This window comes from Oryctolagus cuniculus, chromosome 1, assembly GCF_051225735.1.
Source record: "Oryctolagus cuniculus isolate XC-2025 breed Fujian yellow rabbit chromosome 1, ASM5122573v1, whole genome shotgun sequence".
Taxonomy (NCBI): domain Eukaryota; kingdom Metazoa; phylum Chordata; class Mammalia; order Lagomorpha; family Leporidae; genus Oryctolagus; species Oryctolagus cuniculus.
In genome coordinates this window covers 62,457,493-62,480,579 of record NC_142867.1, presented here as the reverse complement: position 1 = coordinate 62,480,579, position 23,087 = coordinate 62,457,493, and the positions used below count along the sequence as shown (strand labels likewise).

The window sequence follows — 23,087 nt, the reverse complement described above, 5'->3', positions numbered from 1 at the left end:
CCATTTAAATAAGATTTGCATTAGTGCTTTCATCTTTCAGACAATTCACATTTGAATTACATATTCCTTATCCTGTAAGTAAAAATTAAATATCTTTGTATAGCTTAGGATTTCGTTACTGAAGTTAAGTGACTTGTTGGTGAGGCCAAGGAAACTCTGGCTGGCTGACAAGGTCACAGTAGAAGGTCTGTCTCAGCGAGGCATGAGGACAGCTGCGGTCCTCTTGGTGGTTTTAGGTTTGTTAGGAACTACATTCTGCATAAGAAAGCCGGAGCTTCCTGGTGGTCCTGCTAATGATTGCTGCATTCCTAATTTTAGGAAGAATGTTTAGTCTCATTATCCCCCAAATTTCCATTGCTTTGTAGAATTTTAATTGAGCAGAATGTTAGTGTAGGAGAAGGAGTTAATGCTTTACGCAAGGTTGAGCTGTTTGTGGAAAAGAATTAAAAGGCAACAGGCTCCCTAGTATATACTTCCCACTAGTATAAAGATAAATGTTATTAAAGCTTTAATTCAATATATTCTACAAATAGAACAATGGTTATGATATCAAAACTGTAGAATAGATCTAAGTGAACCTTTAGATAAGTACAATAAAGAAATTAAAGAGTTACAGAAAGAACTGCCACAGAGGGGATACATTTAAACAAGGGCCTACTTTGAACATTGGGGCTTCTAGTAAAGATTAGATTAGGAAGGTGATACTCAAGCTTGTGTAGCCAATTTCTGCATAGCTCGACAGCACTCCAGGCCTTGGCTTGTGTGGGCAGCTCGTTATCTCACACCTGTCTGTGATAGTAATCCATGCTCTGAACATGCCTTTGAAAATTGCTGTCTCACACCCCTGCTCTGAATATGCCCTTGAAAGTCAAACAAATTATAGTTAGAAAAAAGTAGACAACAGACTTGTTATTATAAGAAGAAATAATCATTATGTGACTTATGATATAAAAATAGTCTGGTGCTCAAGAGTCATCAGCCTTGCTGTGAGTGTGTCTCTCATTTCTTCGAGCGCTGACACTTCTCACACCTTGGGGCTCCTGGACTAGCTGGAGCTGGTCTCTGGAAACTTGTCAAAGTAGTTTTGCACTCACTGAATCTCCAGGTGTATAATCTCACATTTACCACACACTTTCTGTTTTGTGTGGAATATAATGATCACTATAATTTAAATTATACTAGCTTCCACATATGAGTATGTATCCTATTTCATAAAAGGAGATATATATTCAGATAAGGCATGCTACACTTTTCTTTCAACTTTTATTTACTAAATATAAATTTCCAAAGTACAACTTTAGAATTATAGTGGCTTTTCCCCCCATAAACTCCCTCCCACCCACAACCATCCAATCTCCCGTTCCCTCTCCCATCCCATTCTTCAAGATTCATTTTAATTATCTTTATATACAGAAGATCAACTTAGTATATACTAAGTAAAGATTTCAACAGACTGCGCCCACACAGACACACAAAGTATAGAGTACTGTTTGAGTAATAGTTTTACTGTTAATTTGCATAGTATAACACATTAAGGACAGATTTCCTACATGGGGAGCAGGTGCACAGTCACTCCCATTGTTGATTTAACAATTGACACTCTTATTTATGACATCAATAATCACCTGAGGCTCTTGTCATGAGTTGCCAAGGCTAAGGAAGCCTCTTGAGTTCACCAACTCCGATCTTATTTAGACAAGGCCACATTCAAAGTGGAAGTTCTCTCCTCCCTTCAGAGAAAGGTACCACCTTCTTTGATGGCCCATTCTTTCTGCTGGGATTTCACTCACAAAGATCTTTCATTTAGGTCATTTTTTTTTGCCATAGTGTCTGGCTTTCCATGCCTGAAATACTCTCATGGGCTTTTTAGCCAGATCTGAATGCCTTAAGGGCTGATTCTGAGGCCAGAGTGCTATTTAGGGTATTTGCCATTCTATGAGTCTGCTGTGTGTCCTGCTTCCCATGTAGGATCATTCTCTCCTTCTTAATTCTACCAATTATTATTTGCAGACACTGGTCTTATTTATGTAATCCCTTTGACACTTAATTCTATCTTTTTGATCAATTATGAACTTAAATTGATACCTTTAACAAGTAAGATGGCATTGGTACATGCCACCTTGATGGGATTGAATTGGAATCCCCTGGCACGTTTCTAGCTCTACCATTAGGGGTAAGTCTGAGTGAGCAAGGCATGCTATACTTTTAAACATTATACTGGCAAATATTATGTTCACTGAAAATGGCTTTAGTTTATAAAAGCTTCCTTGTTGCTGTGCTGTCTTTGTAATTGATCATGCTTAAGAAGTTAGCAATACTGAATAGTAATAAAAAATTGTAGGGAACTCATATATAAAGTAGAGCCCTGGTTTTACTTGTAGTTATTTAATCTGTTGATTAAACCTAGTCCTATAGGAAATCAAGGCTAAAGCTTAGATAATAAATAGATCATAAATATTTCTAGACATTTTATTATCTTCTATATGAAGTGATAGTATTCTTCTCTTATTTTCCTAAACAAATTAGTGTATTTTTTAAACCACATGATGATTCATTTTGCTTTGTTCAAGCACTTGATTCAGGATATACAATGCAACATGTGTATATCAAGAGGTTCATTACTTCATTGACAAATTATATATTAGTAATTAAGCAGACAGATGAAAGACAAATTCATCTTCCTAACTTATTAATTTTTTGGAGTCTGTTTATTGTAATTGGTATGTATAGCTGCTTTTCTGTGTGCTATACCTATGGATTCCACTCATGGCATGAGGCCATGAACAAGAGATAAAATATGGAGCATGTACAATATATTCATAGGTGGAAGATTCAAATTACAAATTTAGGTCTTTCAGAAGTCAACTTAGTAGATGCCAGGAAAGGTAACAAAGGTACTTACTTAGACTAATAATGGGGTAAGGGAAGAGAGAGAACAGAGTTGACTTCCTAAAGCAGGTAAGCCAAAAACTAATCATTATACTGTGAAAAGAAATTGGTTAGTCAACTCATGGAGACGGTGAAAGTAGATCTGAAAAACTTCAACGGATATCAGATTTCTGATTCTGAGGACAACATGAAGCAGAAATCTCAGGCTTTTCCATCACTACATATGGGAACAGATCTTACAGGATTGCATCATTTTCCTATATCACTTTATGCCTTAACAGGAAATTAGTCTGAACATGGATGCTAGGGTTACCCTCTAAGCACACAATGAAAACTCCTACCACCTTCTTCCTTATGGGGATTCCAGGTTTGCAGTCTTCACATCTTTGGCTGGCCATCTCACTGACTCCCATGTACATCATAGCCCTGGCAGGAAACACCCTCATCATGACTGTAATCTGGATGGATTCCACTCTACAAGAGCCCATGTATTGCTTCCTGTGCATTCTGGCTGCTGTGGACATTGTTATGGCCTCCTCTGTGGTACCCAAGATGTTGAGCATCTTCTGCTTAGGAGACGGCTCCATCAGCTTTAATGCTTGTTTCACTCAGATGTACTTTGTCCATGGAGCCACAGCTGTGGAGACAGAGCTGCTGCTGCTGTCAGTTTTGATTGCAAATGTAGCCATTTGCAAATCTCTACATTGCAAGAGAATTCTGACTCCTCAAGTGATGCTAGGTATGACTGTGGCCATCATAATCAGAGCAGTCATATCCAAGACTTAATTGAGTTGGATGGTGAGTCGTCTGCCTTTCTGTGGTTCCAATGTGATTCTCCATTTCTGCTGTGAGCACGTGGCTGTCATTAAGTTAGCAAGTGCCAACCCTATTCCCAAAAAGTCTAATGTATTCCTCCATTATTGTAGACTGTGATGTAGCCTTTATTGCTGCCTCCTATGTATTGATTCTCAGGGCAGTATTTGGTCTATCTTCAAAGAATGCTCAGTTGAAAGCATTAAGAACAGGTGGTTCCTATATGGGGGATAAGGCTCTGTATCTGCTACTTGGAATGGCATCCATTTTTGTAGCACGCCTATGGCAAGATATAGTGTACTTGAACACCTAAATGTTTCTATCTTACTTATAATGGTGATTTCACTCACATTAAATCTCATTGCCTCTGTGGGTTAGAATATCAGGAGGACCAAACAAATGCAGGAGAGAATACGGAGTTTACTGATGTGCTGCCACTTTGACTACTCCTATTATGGTTCCTGAACAAAAAAATCTGTTTAGACCTTATGCTTTCAAAGACATTTAGAATTCTGATATGAAGCTGTAATATTTATACTGTTTAACTTCTTAATTTTTACAAGGCTAAGGATAAAATTATTCTGATTTTTCTGAGATTTTTAAATATTTCAATCAACTGATACCTCAATTGGAAATATAGTCAGGCAGAAATATATTCTTTATAAACTATTTTCTTAGCTTCAGACCCATATTTGCAAATCAATATCCTAGCAGTACCTCTGTGGAATAAACCAAGAGTCTTCATCTACTTGCGTAGTTGGTTGATTAAAGAATTCATAGAGGTACTGTGTTGATAGTGAGTTATTACAATCAATATATTTTCTGTAACAATGGACACAATGGAGTGAAAAACACAACCTACAGAATGGGAGAAAATATTTGTGTGTCACATATTTGGTATGGAGCTTGTATCCAGAATAGAGAACTCTAACAACTGAAAAATCAAATACCCTAATTAAAACATGAGCCAAGAACTTATTAAACATTTCTCTGTAGATGTTATGCAAGTGGACAAGAAGTATATGAAAACATGTTCCACCTCAGTAATCATTAGAGAAAAGCAAATCAAAACCACAAGGAGATGATGCCACAAACCCATTAGGATGCCAACCATCTAAAACCACTATTACATGTTGGTGAAGATGCAGAAAAATTGTAACCCTTGTGCACTGTCTGTTTAACTGCGAAATAGTGCAACCCCAGTGAGAGTTGTGAAGGTTCCTCAAAATAGCAAAAGTAGGACTCCTAGTGGTGGGTGTTGGGCACAGCAATTAAGATGTTGCTTCAGATGCATCTTGTATCAGAGTGCCTGATTTCCAGGCTCAGTTATGCTCCGAATTTGAGTTTCCTTTTAATGCATACTCTGGGTGATGGGTCCTTGCCACCAACTTGGGAGACTCAGGTTGAGTCTCTGATTCCTGGCTTTGACCAGGCTCAGCCCTGGCTGTTAAAAGCATTTGTTGAATGAACAGATGTATAGGTGATATCTGTCTCTCTGCCTTTTAAATAAACAAAATAAATGAATTAAAAATTTAGGAAAGAAATAGGACTTGTATATGATGAAGCTATCCACTTCTGGATATACATTCAAAATATTTGAAAGTAGGGTTTTAAAGAGACTTTAATTTGCACAATCATGTACATAGTAGTAATTAAGTACACCATCAGTGGGAATAGTTGTACAACAAAGTGAAATCCATTATGATTGCTATTGTTTTAATCTTGACTTTCTGGCTTACTAGCATAGAGACTTACTATGCACCTCAATTTCATCTGTAAAACACAGATGTAACAATGGCATATGTTTTAGAGGGTAGTGAAAATTGAAAGAGACAATCTTGGGAAGGCATTTATTAGGGTGCCTGTTACACAGCATGCTTGCACAAATAAAATAAGTGTTAGGACTTTGGCTTTCCTTTAGGATGTACTTACATTCTCAGTCTAACTTTTAGTTGTCCTTTGAGATTTGAAGACACTAAGACTCTTCAGTCATTAAGCATCTGCCTCCTCCTGCATGCTGGAAAGCCCCAGGGGCCAGAGCAGAGAGCAAAATCAGTCTTTGGAGTAGTTACATGTTTGTCCACTAAGCAAATACCAAGGGAAGTCAGAGTATCCAGGGAAAAGGCAGGATGACAGAGTATATAAAGGGGAAAGAAGGTTCCCCAGGGATGTTCTCTGAAAAGGACAATACTCCTCACCATGACTTTACATTGTTCTTCTGTGATCTCCTGTGGCTCTTCCTGCTCCTCCTGTAGCAGGATTCTGGGAAATTATCTTTCTTTGGAGTGAAACAAATGTGGACTACCAGATACAAACCATCACAGAAGTTAACAGAGAAAACTCCAGAGATGTGGGTAATTGACCAAGGGATCAGATGGTAGAATGGTGGAGTTTAAATGGAGTTAAATTTCCCTAGAAGTGAGGCAAGATGCACTGAATCCTAATTTTAAGGGCTCCTAGGTGTGATGGGAACTGCCAATAACAAGATCTTCTTCTGGAAATGATGGGAGGATGATGGAGGCAGGAGAGGGAACAGGAAATGTCTGATTAATTTGATTCAAAACTTACAGAAGAGCTAAGTTCAACCTTCTGATCATACAGAGCTGACTTTTAGTGACCAAGAGGAGATGGTAGAAACCTGGTAGTATGGCTGAGAGACACTCAGGTAGGGTTGTTGGGTCTCACAAACAGAAAGACTCCAAATGGGTAACACATCAGTGTGCTTTTTCTTTAAGATAATTTAAATTTGAATTCTGTGTCCTCTATCTTGTAAATAGATATGAAACATCCTCAGGTATCCTAGGATTTAATTATTGAAGTTAAGAGACTTGTCTAAGCTACTTTTCAGTGATTGACCCACCATTTCTTCATGTGAAAATCTCTGCAAGGCTAAAAGTGAAAGTGCCAGAAATGTGCCTTCAGAGTTTGTTGAAAAACATGAAACATTAATCAGGCAGCGACTGTGCCTGTATCTTGGTGTGGTTAGTGGCTATGTGGGTGTGTTAATGTGTTCATATATTTTAAAATTTTCCAAGTTGTATATCTGATCTGAGATTTCATAGTATGTATGTTCACTTCTATTAAAACAATAAAAATAAAATGAGGGACCACACAGTAATGCTAAATTCTTTGGAGTGACCAAATAAAGAATGAAAAGAAGTCACTGGGCTGGCAATAAACCTTTGATGGGGAACACTATTGACCTTAGCAAGTCACTTTAAAAAAAAGTATTTATTTTGTTTATTTGAAAGGCAGAGTGAGAGAGAGGAATAGACAGGAAGAGATATTCCATCTGCTGGTTCATTCTCCAAATGGCCATGATGGTCAGGACTGGACCAGGCCAAAATCAGGAGCCAGGAATTCCATCTGGGTCTCCCATGTGAAGGTGGTAGGGGCCCAACACTTGAGTCACCTTCCACCACCTTCCCAAGCACTTTAGTAGGGAGCTGGGTAGGAAGTAGAGCAGCTGCTTGAACCCGGGAGCCAGGAACTCAATTTGGGCCTCCCACATAGAGAGCAAGGACCAAACTACTTGAGCCAGCATTGTTGCCTCCACAGGGTTCCCATGATCAGGAAGCTGGATTTGGGAGCAGAGCTGGGACTCAAAACCAGACATTCTGATATGAGATGCAGATGTTCCAAGTGGGATCTTAACGGTACACTGAAATTTCACTCACAAACAAAGCTTTGTGAGTGGGTTACATTGAAGTATGCAAGATTTTCATATTGTTTTCTAAGGAAAAAGAAACTAAGGGTTCCAGTGAAGATCAACCAGCATCTCCCAATGCTGAGCGGTACCATCAGAGAAGATCCCTTTGTAAGAAGTGTTCTCAGATCGCTGAGGGAATGTGCATATGCCCAAATATCATATTAAATTATGGAAACAAATCCTCCTTAGGGGAAGACAACTTAAGGGATAGCACACAGGAATTGGAATGGTAATTAATGCTGATACCTTATATTCAGGCTTACCTGATCAGATTAGTATACATTATATGATGTGGTGAAACCTGAATGAAGCAGATGGAGGATAGCTGTAGCAATAAATAGAAATTGACAAGTGTTGGAGCTCAGTTCCTTGCTGTTCAGTGTACTAGCTCTCTTTGTCTCATAGAAACAGGTCAAGTGAAACTCCTAAAGTTTGTTTTATTACAACCCACAGTTGTTTTCTGGGTCTTTAATATTTGGCTTTTTAGGTACCTGGGAGTCACAGCTGAAAAGACTGAACTTCACCCTCAAATTTACTGCCCACCTGCTTTGTGATACTGTATGAAATACTTAATATCATTTAAGTTATCACCCACTGTGTGATATGGCTGTGTGTCTCATTTCATAAATGTATATCCATATAATACAATCCATGCTTTTCATTAATGTATTTACAAATAGTATGTTCATTAAGAAGTGTTTGAATTATATCATTGAACTACATGAAATTTTTTTTATTTTAAAAAATATAAATGAAAAGAAAGTGTTTTATTTTCTAAAGGATAAAGTTTCCTCTTTGTCCGGTTCTCCAGATAATTTACAACACAGAAGGAGTTAGCAACATTGAAGAATCATAAGGACTTACCAGGTATCATCTATGAAGTATGTTGAAAGTTCTGTTTATAGTTATTTAATTGGTTAATTGAACCAAGTTCTACAGGAAATGAAGACTGAAACTGAGAACCTTGGGATTATTAATATTTCCAGAAGATTTACTATCATCTATGAAAAATGATAGCTTTTTCTCTTCTTTTTCTGAAAAGATTAATGTACTTAAACAACAAGGATGCTTCAATCATGTTGTGTTGACACACTTTACTGAGTTTATAGAATATGCACATGTGATGCCAAGAATTTATCATTTCATTCAGCAATTATAAAGCAATTATCACCTATTACTAACTAATCAAACATAGACAAAAAAAATTCTTTCCTCGTATTTAGCATTCATTTTTGGAACCTGTTTACTGTAATGGGTATGCATATTTGTTTTGTTGTGGACTCTTAACAATAAATATTAATGTAACCTCATAACCAAACATATAGAATTAAGTGCATAGAATAAAGTCACAGGTGGGAGGCTCATCATAAATTTAGGTCTCTCATCAATCAGCATGGGGGATGCTGTAAAACTTAGAACAAAAGATCTACTTAGCCTACATATGGGTAGAGGGAAGAGAGGGTGCAGAGATGACTTCTAGAGGAGGTATTCCAAGAAACTGAAAAGATGTTGGCTAGACAACTCATAATAGGAAGGATGGGAAATGCAGGAGACAAATTTTATCTGATTCTGATGCCAAAATGAGATGTAGAATTCCCTCAGGCTTTCCCAATACAACAAATGGGAACAGATTTTACAGGACTGTACCCTTTTCTGAACATCACTTTATGTATCAACAGGCAATCAATCTCACCTGGGATGCTGGGGCCTTCCTCCAACTACACAATGAAAACCCCTGCCACCTTCTTCCTTGTGGGGATTCCAGGTTTGCAGTCTTCACATCTTTGGCTGGCCATCTCACTGACTCCCATGTACACCATAGCCCTGGCAGGAAACACCCTCATCATGACTGTAATCTGGATGGATTCCACTCTACAAGAGCCCATGTATTGCTTCCTGTGCATTCTGGCTGCTGTGGACATTGTTATGGCCTCCTCTGTGGTACCCAAGATGGTGAGCATCTTCTGCTCAGGAGACAGCTCCATCAGCTTTAATGCTTGTTTCACTCAGATGTACTTTGTCCATGGAGCCACAGCTGTGGAGACAGGGCTGCTGCTGGCCATGGCTTTTGACCGCTATGTAGCCATCTGCAAGCCTCTACACTACAAGAGAATTCTCACCCCTCAAGTGATCCTGGGTATGACTGTGGCCATCACCATCAGGGCTATTCTGTTCATGACTCCACTGAGTTGGATGGTGAGTCGTCTGCCTTTCTGTGGTTCCAATGTGATTCTCCATTCCTACTGTGAGCACATGGCTGTGGTTAAGCTAGCATGTGCTGATCCCATGCCCAGCAGCCTCTATAGTCTCACTGGTTCCTCTATTATTGTGGGCTGTGATGTGGCCTTTATTGCTGCGTCCTACGTGTTGATTCTCAGGGCAGTATTTGGTCTGTCCTCAAAGAATGCTCGGTTGAAAGCATTAAGCACATGTGGCTCCCATGTAGGGGTTATGGCTCTGTACTATCTACCTGGGATGGCATCCATTTATGTAGCCTGGCTTGGGCAGGCCACAGTTCCCTTGCACACCCAAGTGCTGTTAGCTGACTTGTACCTGGTGATTCCACCCACTTTAAATCCCATCATCTATGGCATGAGAACCAAACATATCCGTGAGAGAATATGGCATTTTGTGATGTACTGCCTGTTTGATCATTCCCATCATCATTCTTGAACACAGAGTATTTTAGACTTTGAGATTTCAATCAAAGATATATTGGAGAGCTATGGAACTGGATTTATTTACTTGGAACTATGAGAATTTTAATACAAAGTTGTAATGGGTATCTTCGTTTAAATTTTAAATTTCTGTAAGAATAACAAAATTATTTAGATTTTCTGTCATCATTTTTAATGATTTTTGTCATGTTAGTGTCTGAATCAGAGATACATTAAGGCAGAGTACGTACATTTGAGAGATTATCATTTCCTTTATTTCAGATCCATAAATGCAAACTAATATCCCAGCAGTACTTCTGCTGAATAAACAGCCTTTGGTATTTCTACACACCCCCACCTCCCCTACATAGCTGATTTTCTCAGAGTTGTTACCCACCTGATGTGATTATATGATGTGATTATATGGAATCAGATGAGCCCATCTGATTTAGGACAGTGCTCACACCTAGGCCAAAATCGTTTTCTAACCAAAATGGATTCCTGTTTACATGACAAATTGCAAAACTGGTGGCAATGTTGCAGCACAGGAATTTATACAAAGAAACCAGGTCAACAGTAAGAAAAGCCAATTTGCAAGATAGAGTAGGGGCCAGCGCCGTGGCTCACTTGGTTAATCCTCCGCCTGTGGTGCCAGCATCCCATATGGGCACCGGGTTCTAGTCCCAGTTGCTCCTATTCCAGTCCAGCTCTCTGTTGTGGCCTGGGAAGGCAGTGGAGGATGACCCAGGCACTTGGGCCCCTGAACCTATGTGGGAGACCCAGAGGAAGCTCCTGGGTCCTGGCTTCGGATCAGCACAGCTCCGTGGCAGTCATCTGGGAGGTAAACCAATGGAAGGAAGACCTTTCTCTCTCTCTCTCTCTCTCTCTCTCTCTCTCTCTCTCTGACTGTCTAACTCTGTCAAATAAAAAAAAATAAAAAGATAGGGTAAATAGAATGATTTTCCAACTTCCTGGTATCATTTCTCTTCGGATATCAGAGTGCACATCCCTGTTAAGTTCTGTAAGACACCTCTATATCCTTTAAGTTATCCCCTCTTGTTCAGATGGTTGGATTTGGTGTAGATCAGGTTTATGCTCTAAAGTCACAGAAACTAAGTCAATGTTACTGTGTTTTTGTAGATCTTTTAATATTTTTCCTAGTCCTGCTCTATGTAACCCAACTTTAAAACATATAAAAGGGAGAGAGATCAAATATAGCACATGTCTTTCCTCTTCTGGGCACTTCTCAGGTGTTGTGTTTTGGGATCAAAAGGTTAATAGAGAATAGTGCTTGAACTGATAATAAAGTGAAATGTCACTACTCTTTTCTATGTCTCCAGATACATCTATAAATTTTGCTTTTATCTTCCCCTTTCATAAAGTCTTCTTTTCTTTGTTAATCAGTATATTAAAGAGATATTCATACATTAAAAAAAAAAGAATTGCTTAAATTCTAATATTCAGATTTAAGCATGTGAACATTACTTTTAAACATAAAATTAAAGGTATTCATCATACTTTGCTATACTACCAACATTAAATTTCTTTGGAGCAAAAGTCAAATTGTTTAAAGAAAGTCTGTAACATACCTAAGGAATATCTTCTTAAGTATGAACATTACTTTCTCCACGTAAAGGCCTCTTTAGTTTCTAAATTATCCAACTCTAGAAATCACTACTCAGAGACTTATCATGGTCCAAAGATGAGGAAAATGTAACCAAGAGTGGTCATCACAGTGTATGTACACACACACACACACACACACATACACATTTAAAAAGAGAGCATAGAAGTGTATGCAATTCTAGAATTGCAAGCCCTCAGAAGAAGCATATTATAAACCCCTTCTTAGAAAGTGATTTTGTTCACTGACTATATCACAGGCTAAATTAAATATTATGCCATATTCAAGTAACAGTTGAGGCAATAGCAGAGGCAACTCAATTTTTTTTTTTTTCTGATTGCCAGTTAAATAAAGTGCTGGTGAAGATGTAGAAAGGTTGGAAACCTATGTGCTGTTAGTCTGACTATGAAATAGTGAAATCACATTATAAAAAAAAAGTAGGGAGTTTCCTTAAGAAATTAAAAACTGGACTTCTATATGATGTAGAAATTATGGCTGGTGCCGCGGCTCACTAGGCTAATCCTCCGCCTTGCGGTGCCGGCACACGGGGTTCTAGTCCTGGTCGGGGCACCAGATTCTGTCCCGGTTGCCCCTCTTCTAGGCCAGCTCTCTGCTGTGGCCTGGGAGTGCAGTGGAGGATGACCCAAGTGCTTGGGCCCTGCACCCCATGGGAGACCAGGATAAGTACCAGGCTCCTGCCATTGGATCAGCGCGGTGCGCCGGCTGCGGTGGCCATTGGAGGGTGAACCAATGGCAAAAGGAAGACCTTTCTCTCTGTCTCTCTCTCTCACTGTCCACTCTGCCTGTCAAAAAAAAAAAAAAAAAAAAAAAAAAAAAGAAAAAGAAATTATACTTCTGGGTGTGCATTCAAAGGGATTGAAGGCAAGGTCTTAAAAGAGATATTTGTATAGCCATGTTTATAGTAAGAATTAAGCATACTATCAGTGTGAATAGTTGTATTACAAAGTGGAATCCTTTATGATTGTCAGAATTCGCTCTCTTTGTGTTACTAAATTTGTGCACTATTCTCTATAAGATGTAGATGTAATGATGGCAGTCACTTCAGATGTTTGTGAAAATTGAATGAGATAATATTGGAGAGGTATATTTTTAATTTTTTTAATTTTATTTTTATTTATTTGAAAGGCAGCATTACAGACAGAGGAAGAGACAGAGAGAAACAGGTAGATAGATATAGAGAGATCTTTCATTCTCTTGTTCACTCCCTAAATTATCACAACTGCAAGGAGTTTCACCTGGATCTCCCACAATGGTGGCATGGGCCCAAACACCTGAGTCATCCTCTGCTGCTTTCCCAAGCAGGAAGCTGGATTGGAAGTGGAGCAGCTGGGACTAGGATTGGTGGCTTAACCTGATGTGTCGCAACACAGGCCTCTGTGGAGGCATTTGTTAAGGTGTCTTATAAAAACACATATAAAAACAGCATACTTTTATAAATCCAACCATCTTGGGTCTTTTGTTTCTGTTTCAAGGTGCTTTCTCTGAATTCTCTTAAAAAATATTGAGGAAAATTGAATCAAACAATAAGTTTATTTTGGTGCAAAAAAAATTAAACATCCATGTATATGAGGGGTCTTCAAAAGATTCATGGAAATGGGTATGATGAAAAACTATGAATGGATTCAAATTTTTGTGCAGCAAGATAAATATTTTATTTCCTTTTTCATGAACTGTTTGAAGTAATCTTGTGTATTCTTAGTCTAAATATTAGCTATCCTGAAAGACTTAAAGAAACAAAGACTACTCATTAACTAAGCATCTGCCTCTTCCCACAAGCTGGAAATCTCCAAGGGCCAGAGTACAATGAAAAATCAGTCTCTGGAGGAATTACAGTGTTTGGCTGCTGGGTAAAGACTAAGGAAAGTGGTTGTCCAGGGAAAAGGTAGGATAATATAAAATCTAAAGGGCAGAGAGGGCTCCCCCGGGAGGTCTCTGAAAGGGGCAGTGTTCCTCACATGACTCTACATTGTTCATCTATGCTCTCCTGTGGCTATTCCTGAAGGGTCCTGTAAAATTTTCCTTCTTTAGAGTGAAAGAAATGTGGGCTACCAGGCAGAGTAACAGAGACAGTTTAATAGAGAAAATTCCAGTGATGTGGGTAACTGGCCAGGGGTTGAGGTGTTGGGCTGAAGGAGCCTGAAGGGTAGGGTCATGCCAGAAGTGAGCTATAAGTCCTCAATTCCACTACAAAGGGCTTGGCAGGCCTGGAGGAGACTGGTTATACCAAGACCTTCTTCTGGAGATGAGGTGAGAAGGAAGGACATGGGAAAGGGGAAAAATGGAACCTCTGAATACTTTTATTCAAAGCTGAGAGAACGGGCAAGTCGAAATCTAGGATGGTGGAAAGACAGTTTCAGAGACCAAGAAGAGTCATGAGAAAAGAAACCAACTCTAAGGGTGATTGGAAAGGTATTTTGTTGGAGGGGGGTACAGGTAAGGGTACAGGATCATTATAAACAAAAAGGTTTCATTCAGAAGAGCTACACAATAGTGCTTTTATCTTTAAGATATTTTAAATTTGAATCATGTAATCTCCAACCTGTAAATAAGAATGAAAGATCCTCACATGTCCTAGGATTTAGTTATTGAAGTTAAGTGACTTGTTTAAGCTGTTTTTTTTTTTTTTTTGACCTTCCAGTTTTTCATGTGAATGTCTCTGAAGGGTTGTAAGTGAATATGCTAGAAATGTTTCTTGTGAGAGTTTGTCCAGGACTTGCTGAAAACAGTGCAATCATGAGGAATGTTGTATCTTGATCTGGGTAGTGGCTATGTGGGTGTGTTCATGTGTTCACATCAAAATTTGTTGTTGTATGCTTGAGATTTATACACTTTGTAGTATGAACATTTACTGCCATTAAAATATGAACAAAAATGAGGAACCATTTAGTTGTGAATGTTTTGGAGAGATCAAGTAGAACAAAGATTGAAATCACTAGATTGACAAGTAGATCTTTGATGGAGAGCAATACTGATCTTGGTAAGAAACTTCAGTATTAACAGGTTGAATGAAATAGAAATTCTAAAACAAGGCTGGTATTGCAGCTCACTTGGTTAATCCTCTGCCTGTGGTGCCAGCACCCTGGGTTCTAGACCCAGTTGGGATGCCGGTTCTGTCCCGGTGCTCCTCTTCCAGTCCAGCTCTCTGCTGTGGCCCTGCACCAGCATGGGAGACCAGGAGGAAGCACCTGGCTCCTGGCTTCAGATTGGTGCAGCACGCTGGCCATAGAGGCCATTTGCGGGGGTGAACCAACGGAAAAGGAAGACCTTTCTCTCTGTGTCTCTCTCTCATTGTCTAACTCTGCCTGTAAAAAAAAAAAAAAGTTCTAAAACAAAGGCACAACATATCAAACCAAATGTCCTGTGTTTGAAAAGACTAATAACATATGTAAATATGTAGAAAGGCTAATCAAGAAGAGAAGTAAATGAACACACAAAACACTGTCAAAGTTACAAATGTTAAAACCCCTTAGAAGTTGACAAGGCTGGAGAAAGGAGGAATGGTAGAGGACATCTGCTAAGGCTGCCCTTGAAAGAATGATAGATTTAAGCAGCAGCCAGGACAGGAAAACAGTTGATCATTAGCTGGTGGGGATAGGAATTCTGTAGGTTTTCCCCAGTTCTTAAGCAGTGATGCCCAACCCTACATCTGTAGCAAGCGGAAAAATACACAGTAGTTGTAAGGATATCCTGAATTGTTTTTCACCCCTTATCACCATTCTACTTTGTTTTCCCTTGTTTTCTTATGATCACAGAGGATGTCTCACCCAGTGGCTATCCACGACAATTCTTACAATCTTACTGTGGTGCAGAACCCACTGCTTTATTCAGTCTGTTCCATGATATAGGACTTCTCAGATTTAAGGTTTTGGTTTTTCATTTGTTATTAATTTTATTGTTTCAATAATGACCACAGTTTGCACATATGTCCTACATTTAGGGTTTTGGTAAACTCCTGAGGACTTTCCTTCACTCAAGTGTGTTGCTGGTACCTGATATAGGATCAATAAATACTTGAATTTCTAGAAGGTAAATACATGGTTAGGATGGAGAACCATGCGAATGCAGGTGGGATCCTGAGCATAAGATCCCAACAATCTGACCCAGCCAATGATTCTGGGAGGGGCCAGGTACTCAAGTAGAAACACTACACAAGGAAAGGGAAATGGGAAATTTCCCAAGTGCTTCTGGAAACCTGGAAGACCTTTACTGAGGGGAAATATAGGAAGAAATAGCTAAAGGCAGAGTGGTGAAAAGGATGGACATCATAATTGCCTGATGGGTTTATGTATGTGTATGTGGCCAGTGTTCATAGTCTAGTTTTTGTCTAGTATTCTTGAACTGATGGACACCTGGGAATCACAGCTGAAAAGACCCTGACTCAACTCTTAAATTCACCACATAGTCGCTATGTGATCTTGAAATATTTAATCTCATTTGAATTGTGCAACTGTCTTACATAGATACTTATCCTATTTTACAAATGGAGAAATATGCTCAGCATATTTAATACTTTTTAACACAATCCTGGGGATAGTATGTTCATTGTAGATGCTTTCTACTCTGAAGGATAAAAGCTTCCCTCTTATCTGCTTGTCTTGGCAGTTTATCACGCAGAAGGAGAATGTTATATTTAAGAATAATAAAAATATACTTGGAGGCACTCATCTAAGATGTAACCCAAGATCTGTGATTATTTAGTTCTTAATTTAACAAAGTTCAAAAGGAAACCTAGACTGAAATTTAGTGAAGACATAATATAATTATTTGCTGGTATTCTATTATCTTCTGTGGAAAGCAATAATATTATCTAAAAGGCTTGTTTTCTTGAACCATTGATGTATTTCTTCAATCACAAGAATGTTTACTTAATGTCTTTCCTATTACTCTGGTGAGGATACAAAGTGTGACATATTTGATGTCAAGCATTTCACTATTTCATTCAACAACTATTAATTATTATTAACTAATTTGTCAGAGATAAAAGATAAATTCTGTCCATTGATTTATCATTTGTTCTGTGGGAACTGTTTACTATATTGAGGGTGCATGTTTTCCTTTAAAAGATTTGTGCACTACAGCTATGATAACTTACATAGTACTAGGCCATGAAGAAGAGACATACAAAGCAATAGGTTGCATTTAAGAATGGGTAGCTTAGGTTCATAAGCAGTCAACATGGGAGATACCATAAAAGCTTAAAACAAAGATCCCTGCTTACCCTAAACATGACATGGGGGAAAGAACAGAGACTTTCCAAAAGAGGTTAGCGTTGAACTAATCCTTGAATGATGAACAAAAATTAGTAAAACAGATAATGTTGGGAAGAATGGAAGTTGGAGCAAGACAGCTTTAACTATATGCCAGTTTTCTGATCCTGAAAATGCCACCACACTTAAAATTTCTCAGGCTTTCCCAACACCACAAATAGGAACAGATTTTGCATGATTGTCTCCTTTTCTGACATCACATTATGTATCAACAGGAAATCAGTTTCACCTGGGATGCCAGGGCCACCCTCCAATCAAACAATGGGAACCCCTGCCACCTTCTTCCTTGTGGGGATTCCAGGTTTGCAGTCTTCACATCTTTGGCTGGCCATCTCACTGACTCCCATGTACACCATAGCCCTGGCAGGAAACACCCTCATCATGACTGTAATCTGGATGGATTCCACTCTACAAGAGCCCATGTATTGCTTCCTGTGCATTCTGGCTGCTGTGGACATTGTTATGGCCTCCTCTGTGGTACCCAAGATGGTGAGCATCTTCTGCTCAGGAGACAGCTCCATCAGCTTTAATGCTTGTTTCACTCAGATGTACTTTGTCCATGGAGCCACAGCTGTGGAGACAGGGCTGCTGCTGGCCATGGCTTTTGACCGCTATGTAGCCATCTGCAAGCCTCTACACTACAAGAGAATTCTCACCCCTCAAGTGATCCTGGGTATGACTGTGGCCATCACCATCAGGGCTATTCTGTTCATGACTCCACTGAGTTGGATGGTGAGTCGTCTGCCTTTCTGTGGTTCCAATGTGATTCTCCATTCCTACTGTGAGCACATGGCTGTGGTTAAGCTAGCATGTGCTGATCCCATGCCCAGCAGCCTCTATAGTTTAATATGTTCTTCTATTATTGTGGGCTGTGATGTGGCCTTCATTGCCTCCTCCTATGTGTTGATTCTCAGGGCAGTATTTGGTCTGTCCTCAAAGAATGCTCGCTTGAAAGCATTAAGCACATGTGGCTCCCATGTAGGCATTATGGTTCTGTTCTATCTACCTGGAATAGCGTCCATCTATGTGGCCTGGCTTGGGCAGGCCACAGTTCCCTTGCACATCCAAGTGCTGTTAGCTGACCTGTACCTGGTCATCCCACCCACTTTAAATCCCATCATCTATGGCATGAAGACCAAGCAAATTCAGAAGGGAATATGGAATTTGCTTATGCACTGCCTATTTGGACATTGAGATATGGTTCTTGAAACACGAAATCTGTTGAGACTTTGAGATTTCCAGGCAGCTCAAAGATGTGTTGGAGTTTTGCTGGGCTGGACTGGATCACTGGACATTATAGGTTTGATGAATCTGTAATGGGTATCCTCTATCACTTCTCACTTTCTAACAAAAATGGGAACTGAATGATTATGATATTCTAATGACATTTTAATCACTTCAGTCAACTTGTAGTTGCTGAGAGATAAGTTTGGATATATTATGCAGATTTAAAATTTTTCTTTCCATAGCTTCTGACCCATATTTCCAACCTAATATTCTCCCAGTACTTCTGCTATGGATACCAAATGTTTAGCATATTTTCCTATACTCCTACCTGACTGATTTTCTTAGAATTATTTCTCACCTCATGTGATTATATGGAAGTAGATGTTAATGGTATATTGATATTCCCATGTGACTTGGCTCATGTGCTCATACCTGGACCAAAGTCTCTCTGGATGCAACATGGATTCTAAAGAGATGAAAAATTGGGCTTAGTGATGGTGGCTTCTTCTTCTTCTTCTTTTTTTTTTTTTTGACAGGCAGAGTGGACAGTGAGAGAGAGAGACAGAGAGAAAGGTCTTCCTTTGCCGTTGGTTCACCCTCCAATGGCTGCCGCGGCTGGCGCGCTGCGGCCGGCGCACCGCGCTGATCCGATGGCAGGAGCCAGGTACTTATCCTGGTCTCCCATGGGGTGCAGGGCCCAAGGACTTGGGCCATCCTCCACTGCACTCCCGGGCCACAGCAGAGAGCTGGCCTGGAAGAGGGGCAACCGGGACAGAATCCGGCACCCCGACCGGGACTAGAACCCAGTGTGCCGGCGCCGCAAGGCGGAGGATTAGCCTAGTGAGCTGCGGCGCCTGCTGATGGTGGCTACTTTGTAATACATGAACTTAGAAAGAGAAATCTGGACTCTATCAAGAAAACTAGTTAGTAGAACTGGATGAAGAGAATGAGTTTCCTGTTCAGTTGTTCTCAATTTGAACCAAGGTGCATTTCTGTTATTTAATTTTGTAAGATAGCTCTGTATACTTTAATTTTAAAATATTTTCATTTGTATAGGGTGAACAAATTTCATGTATTTCATATATACAGATTTGAGATCATGATAACACTTCCTACCCTACCTTCCCTCCTTCCTTCCCGCCCATGCTCTCACCCTCTCTCCTCCTTTCTTATTTTTTAATTTTTACAATGACATACTTTCAGTTTAGTTAGTGGAGGGTTAAGCTCGTGATTATAAAATAAAGAATTCAACAAGTTGTAAGTAGAAAGACCACTGTTCCTTGAGAGTATAGACAAGTGCTCTAAATAATAATTAAATCTCAAAATATCAATTTCACTCATATATATTACAGTTTTGTACTCTATATATTATTACCACAAATATGAGAAAACATGATATTTATCTTTTTGGGATGGGCCTATTTCACTAAGCATAATGGTTTCCAGTTGCATCCATTGTTGCAAAAGAGAGAATTTCATTTTTTTTATGGCTAAGTTCTTTAATTTATACTTTCTTGTTTAAGCTAGTTGGAGTTGGTGTACCAATTACCAGATTTTCATTTTCAAGCAACAGAAGTTAAGTGAATTTAAGTTTAGTTTTTGAGATCTTTTTGTTTCCTAGTTTTGTATTGTGCAATTCAACATTAAGACGTAAAAGAGGCATCAGGTGTAACAAAGTCTTTCTTCTTGTGAGAACCCCTCAGAATGTGTGCCCTGACACTTTATGGTTAATAGGAAATGATATCAATAAAGGAGTTGAAAAGTTACTACTCTTCTCTGTGGCTCCATCCACTTTCACAGTATTTTCCCCTCCCTTTTAGAAAGTCTTAAATTGAATAACCTGTATGTGTTAGAAGATAATAATCTCATATATATAAGACACACAAATTTGATTCTGGATTCTGGTACATCTGAAAATATTCATAAAACATAATTTCCCCATTATTTTTAAAGATTTATTTATTTAAAAGAAGAGAGAGAGGGAGAAAGAGAGAGAAATAGAATCTTCCATCCACTGGTTCACTCCCCAAATAGCTGCAATTGTTAGAGCCAGGCTGATCTGAATCCAGGAAACAGGAACTGCTTTTGGGTCTCCCACATAGGTGCAAGGGCCCAAGTACTTGGGCCATCTTCTTTCCCAGGCACATTAGCAGGGAACTGGATCTGAAGTGCAGCAACCGGAACTTGAATGGGTGCTCATGTGGGATGCCAGTGCCTCAGGGAGCAGCCTTACCTGTTACTTAAAACTCAAAGTGCAAGGAGAGTTTATTCTGGCTACATGTTATTACATCTGAGTTTTGCCATTTCCTTTCTTTTGATGGGGAGACAGTGTTTTCTTATGGATTGTACTGAAGACTAAGTGAAATAATTAACAGAAAGCTCAGAACTCAACGTCTGCTGTATTGTATATTCTTAGTAAAAATACACACCCTTGGTTTTTAACTCTATAATTGTAACATATTGTTCTATGTACTATTGAAACTGTAGTCCTACCTAGCTTTTCAACCTACTATCCATGGATTTTGGTAATATCAGAGTTGTTTACCTATTCTACTTTTGAATGCCAGTAGAAGAGGAGTCAGGGTATTTTTTTAAAAGATTTATTTTATTTATTTGAAAGACAGAGTTACAGAGAGAGGTAGAGACAGAGAGAGGTCTTCCATCCACTGGTTCACTCCCCAGATGGTCTCAATGGCTGGAGCTGTGCTGATCCAAAGCCAGGACCCAGGAGCTTCTTCTGGGTCTCCCATGTGAGTACAGGGGCCCAAGGACTTGGGCCATCTGCTACTGCTATCCCAGGCCATAGCAGAGAGCTGGATCGAAAGAGGAGCAGCCAAGACTAGAACCAGTGCCCATATGGGATGCTGGCACTTCAGGCCAGGGTGTTAACCCTCTGTGCCACAGAGCCGGCCCAGGAGTCAGACTCTTAAAATCTGATAATGATGCACTGAGGTCCCAAAGAGGAGGAAAAGGAAAACTTCTTCCTCTTGCAACCTTCCAAAACAAACACGAAAAACCATGATCACAAGATGCCTAAATACAGATTCATTTGAAAAGATTTTAATTTTTAAAATTCTCACCAATCATTTCCATGAGCAACTTGAACTAACTATATGGTGGAGTTAGAATCATGCCAGGGGATTCCAATACAATCCCATCAAGGTGGCATGTACCAATGCCATCTCACTAGTCCCAATAATCAATTTCAGTTCACAGTTGATCACACTGATAGGTCTAAGAGTCAAAGGGATCACACAAACAAGTCTAGTGTCTGCTAATACTAGCTGATAGAATCAAAAAGGGAGAGAACGATCCATCATGGGAAGCAGGATACACAGCAGACTCATAGAATGGCAGATGTCCTAAGCAGCACTCTGGCCTCAGAATCAGCCCTTAAGGCATTCAGATCTGGCTGAAGAGCCCATGAGAGTATTTTAGGCATGGAAAGCCAAGACACCCTGGAAAAAAAAAAAAAAGGAAGACCTAAATGGAAGATCTCTGTGAGATCCCAGTGGAAAGAACAGGTCTTCAAAGAAGGAGGTACCTTTCTCTAAAGGGAGGAGAGAACTTCCACTTTGACTATGACCCTGTCTGAGTAAGATCAAAGTCAGCGAACTCAAAAGGCTTCCATAGCCTTGGCAACTCATGACTAGAGCCTCAGGTGATTACTGACGCCATAAACAAGAGTGTCAAATTGTTAAGTCAACAACAGGAGTCACTGTGTACTTACTCCTCATGTGGGATCTGTCCTTAGTGTGTTGTCCAATGTGAATTAATGCTATAACTAGTACTGAAACAGTATTTTACACTTTGTGTTTCTGTGTGGGTGCAAATGGATGAAATTTTTCCTTAATATATACTGAATTGATATTCTGTATATAAAGATAATTGAAAATGAATCTTGCTGTGAATGGAATGGGAGAAGAAGCAGGAGATGGGAGGGGTGTGAGTGGGAAGTAATTATGGGGGGGAGCCATTGTAATCCATTAACTGTACTTTGAAAATTTATATTTACTAAATAAAAAAGAAAAAAAGAACACTAGATTCATTAAAAAAATATGATGTAAAGTAACAACTTATAGTCCAGCTTGAATCTCAGACAGAAATTCTTTCCCAGCATTTCTATCTAAATGACTGCCCCAGAAACTTTGCATTTCCTTCACACTGTTTTTCCCTGAAACTTGTGGGACCCACTGTTGGTACTCAAATATGTATTCAACTATATACTTCCCAAGATGTACTGGTTCTAATTTGCCATGGCTACTGCATTCTAACAATACATTCAGATGCAGCCCCTGCTTCACCACAGGGAGTAATATGTATTCATTTATCTGCTGCTGCTGATCCACAGTTGACCCTCAATTTCTGGATTTTAAGAGATTGTGACCAACTGTGACCAATTTTGTTTGTGAAGAGGGAGACTGGCTTTCTTGTAGGGAGGTTGGAATCTAGTGATTTGCCTCTCTGTCTTCTTATACAAGACCCAACCATGTTTACCCTTTTAGCAGCCTCTCTTCTCTGTCTCAGGTATTATAGCACTGTCCTTGTGCTTAGTAAAACAAGGACTGCTAATCTTGTAGGGACTGCTGACAGCTTGTTGGAGGTGCCAGGCTCTACAGGAGCAAGGCAGGCACTCTCCCCTCTGAGTGGCTTCATGACTCTTCTTCTGGACTGCTTTTTGAAAATCACAGTAAAAAAATCAGTTATCTCATATCTCATTTTTACTGCCACTTTGAGTCAGGAAGAGCTTATTTTTGTTTTATATTAGGATTATGAATCAAATTTTCTTCAATTAAATTTTTTCTTTTGTAATTTAATCTTTTTAAATCACTTCTGCCAAGATCTTTTCATTAGAAGGTGGTCACTAGATTCAGTTCACA

At 39.3% G+C, this 23,087-nt stretch overlaps 1 protein-coding gene and 2 pseudogenes across 1 annotated transcript; all 3 read left to right on the top strand.

Moving 5' to 3' along the window:
- The first annotated feature begins 3,116 nt into the window (after window positions 1-3,116).
- Window positions 3,117-4,167, top strand: LOC149128427 (olfactory receptor 52I2-like; annotated as a pseudogene).
- Window positions 4,168-9,109: 4,942 nt separating this feature from the next.
- Window positions 9,110-10,084, top strand: LOC100347373 (olfactory receptor 52I2). The gene has a single exon (XM_051823026.3). The coding sequence runs from the start codon at window positions 9,110-9,112 to the stop codon at window positions 10,082-10,084; it is 975 nt and encodes a 324-aa protein (XP_051678986.2).
- A 7,130-nt stretch (window positions 10,085-17,214) lies between these two features.
- LOC127484095 (olfactory receptor 52I1-like) lies at window positions 17,215-18,213 on the top strand (annotated as a pseudogene).
- The last annotated feature ends 4,874 nt before the right edge of the window (window positions 18,214-23,087 follow it).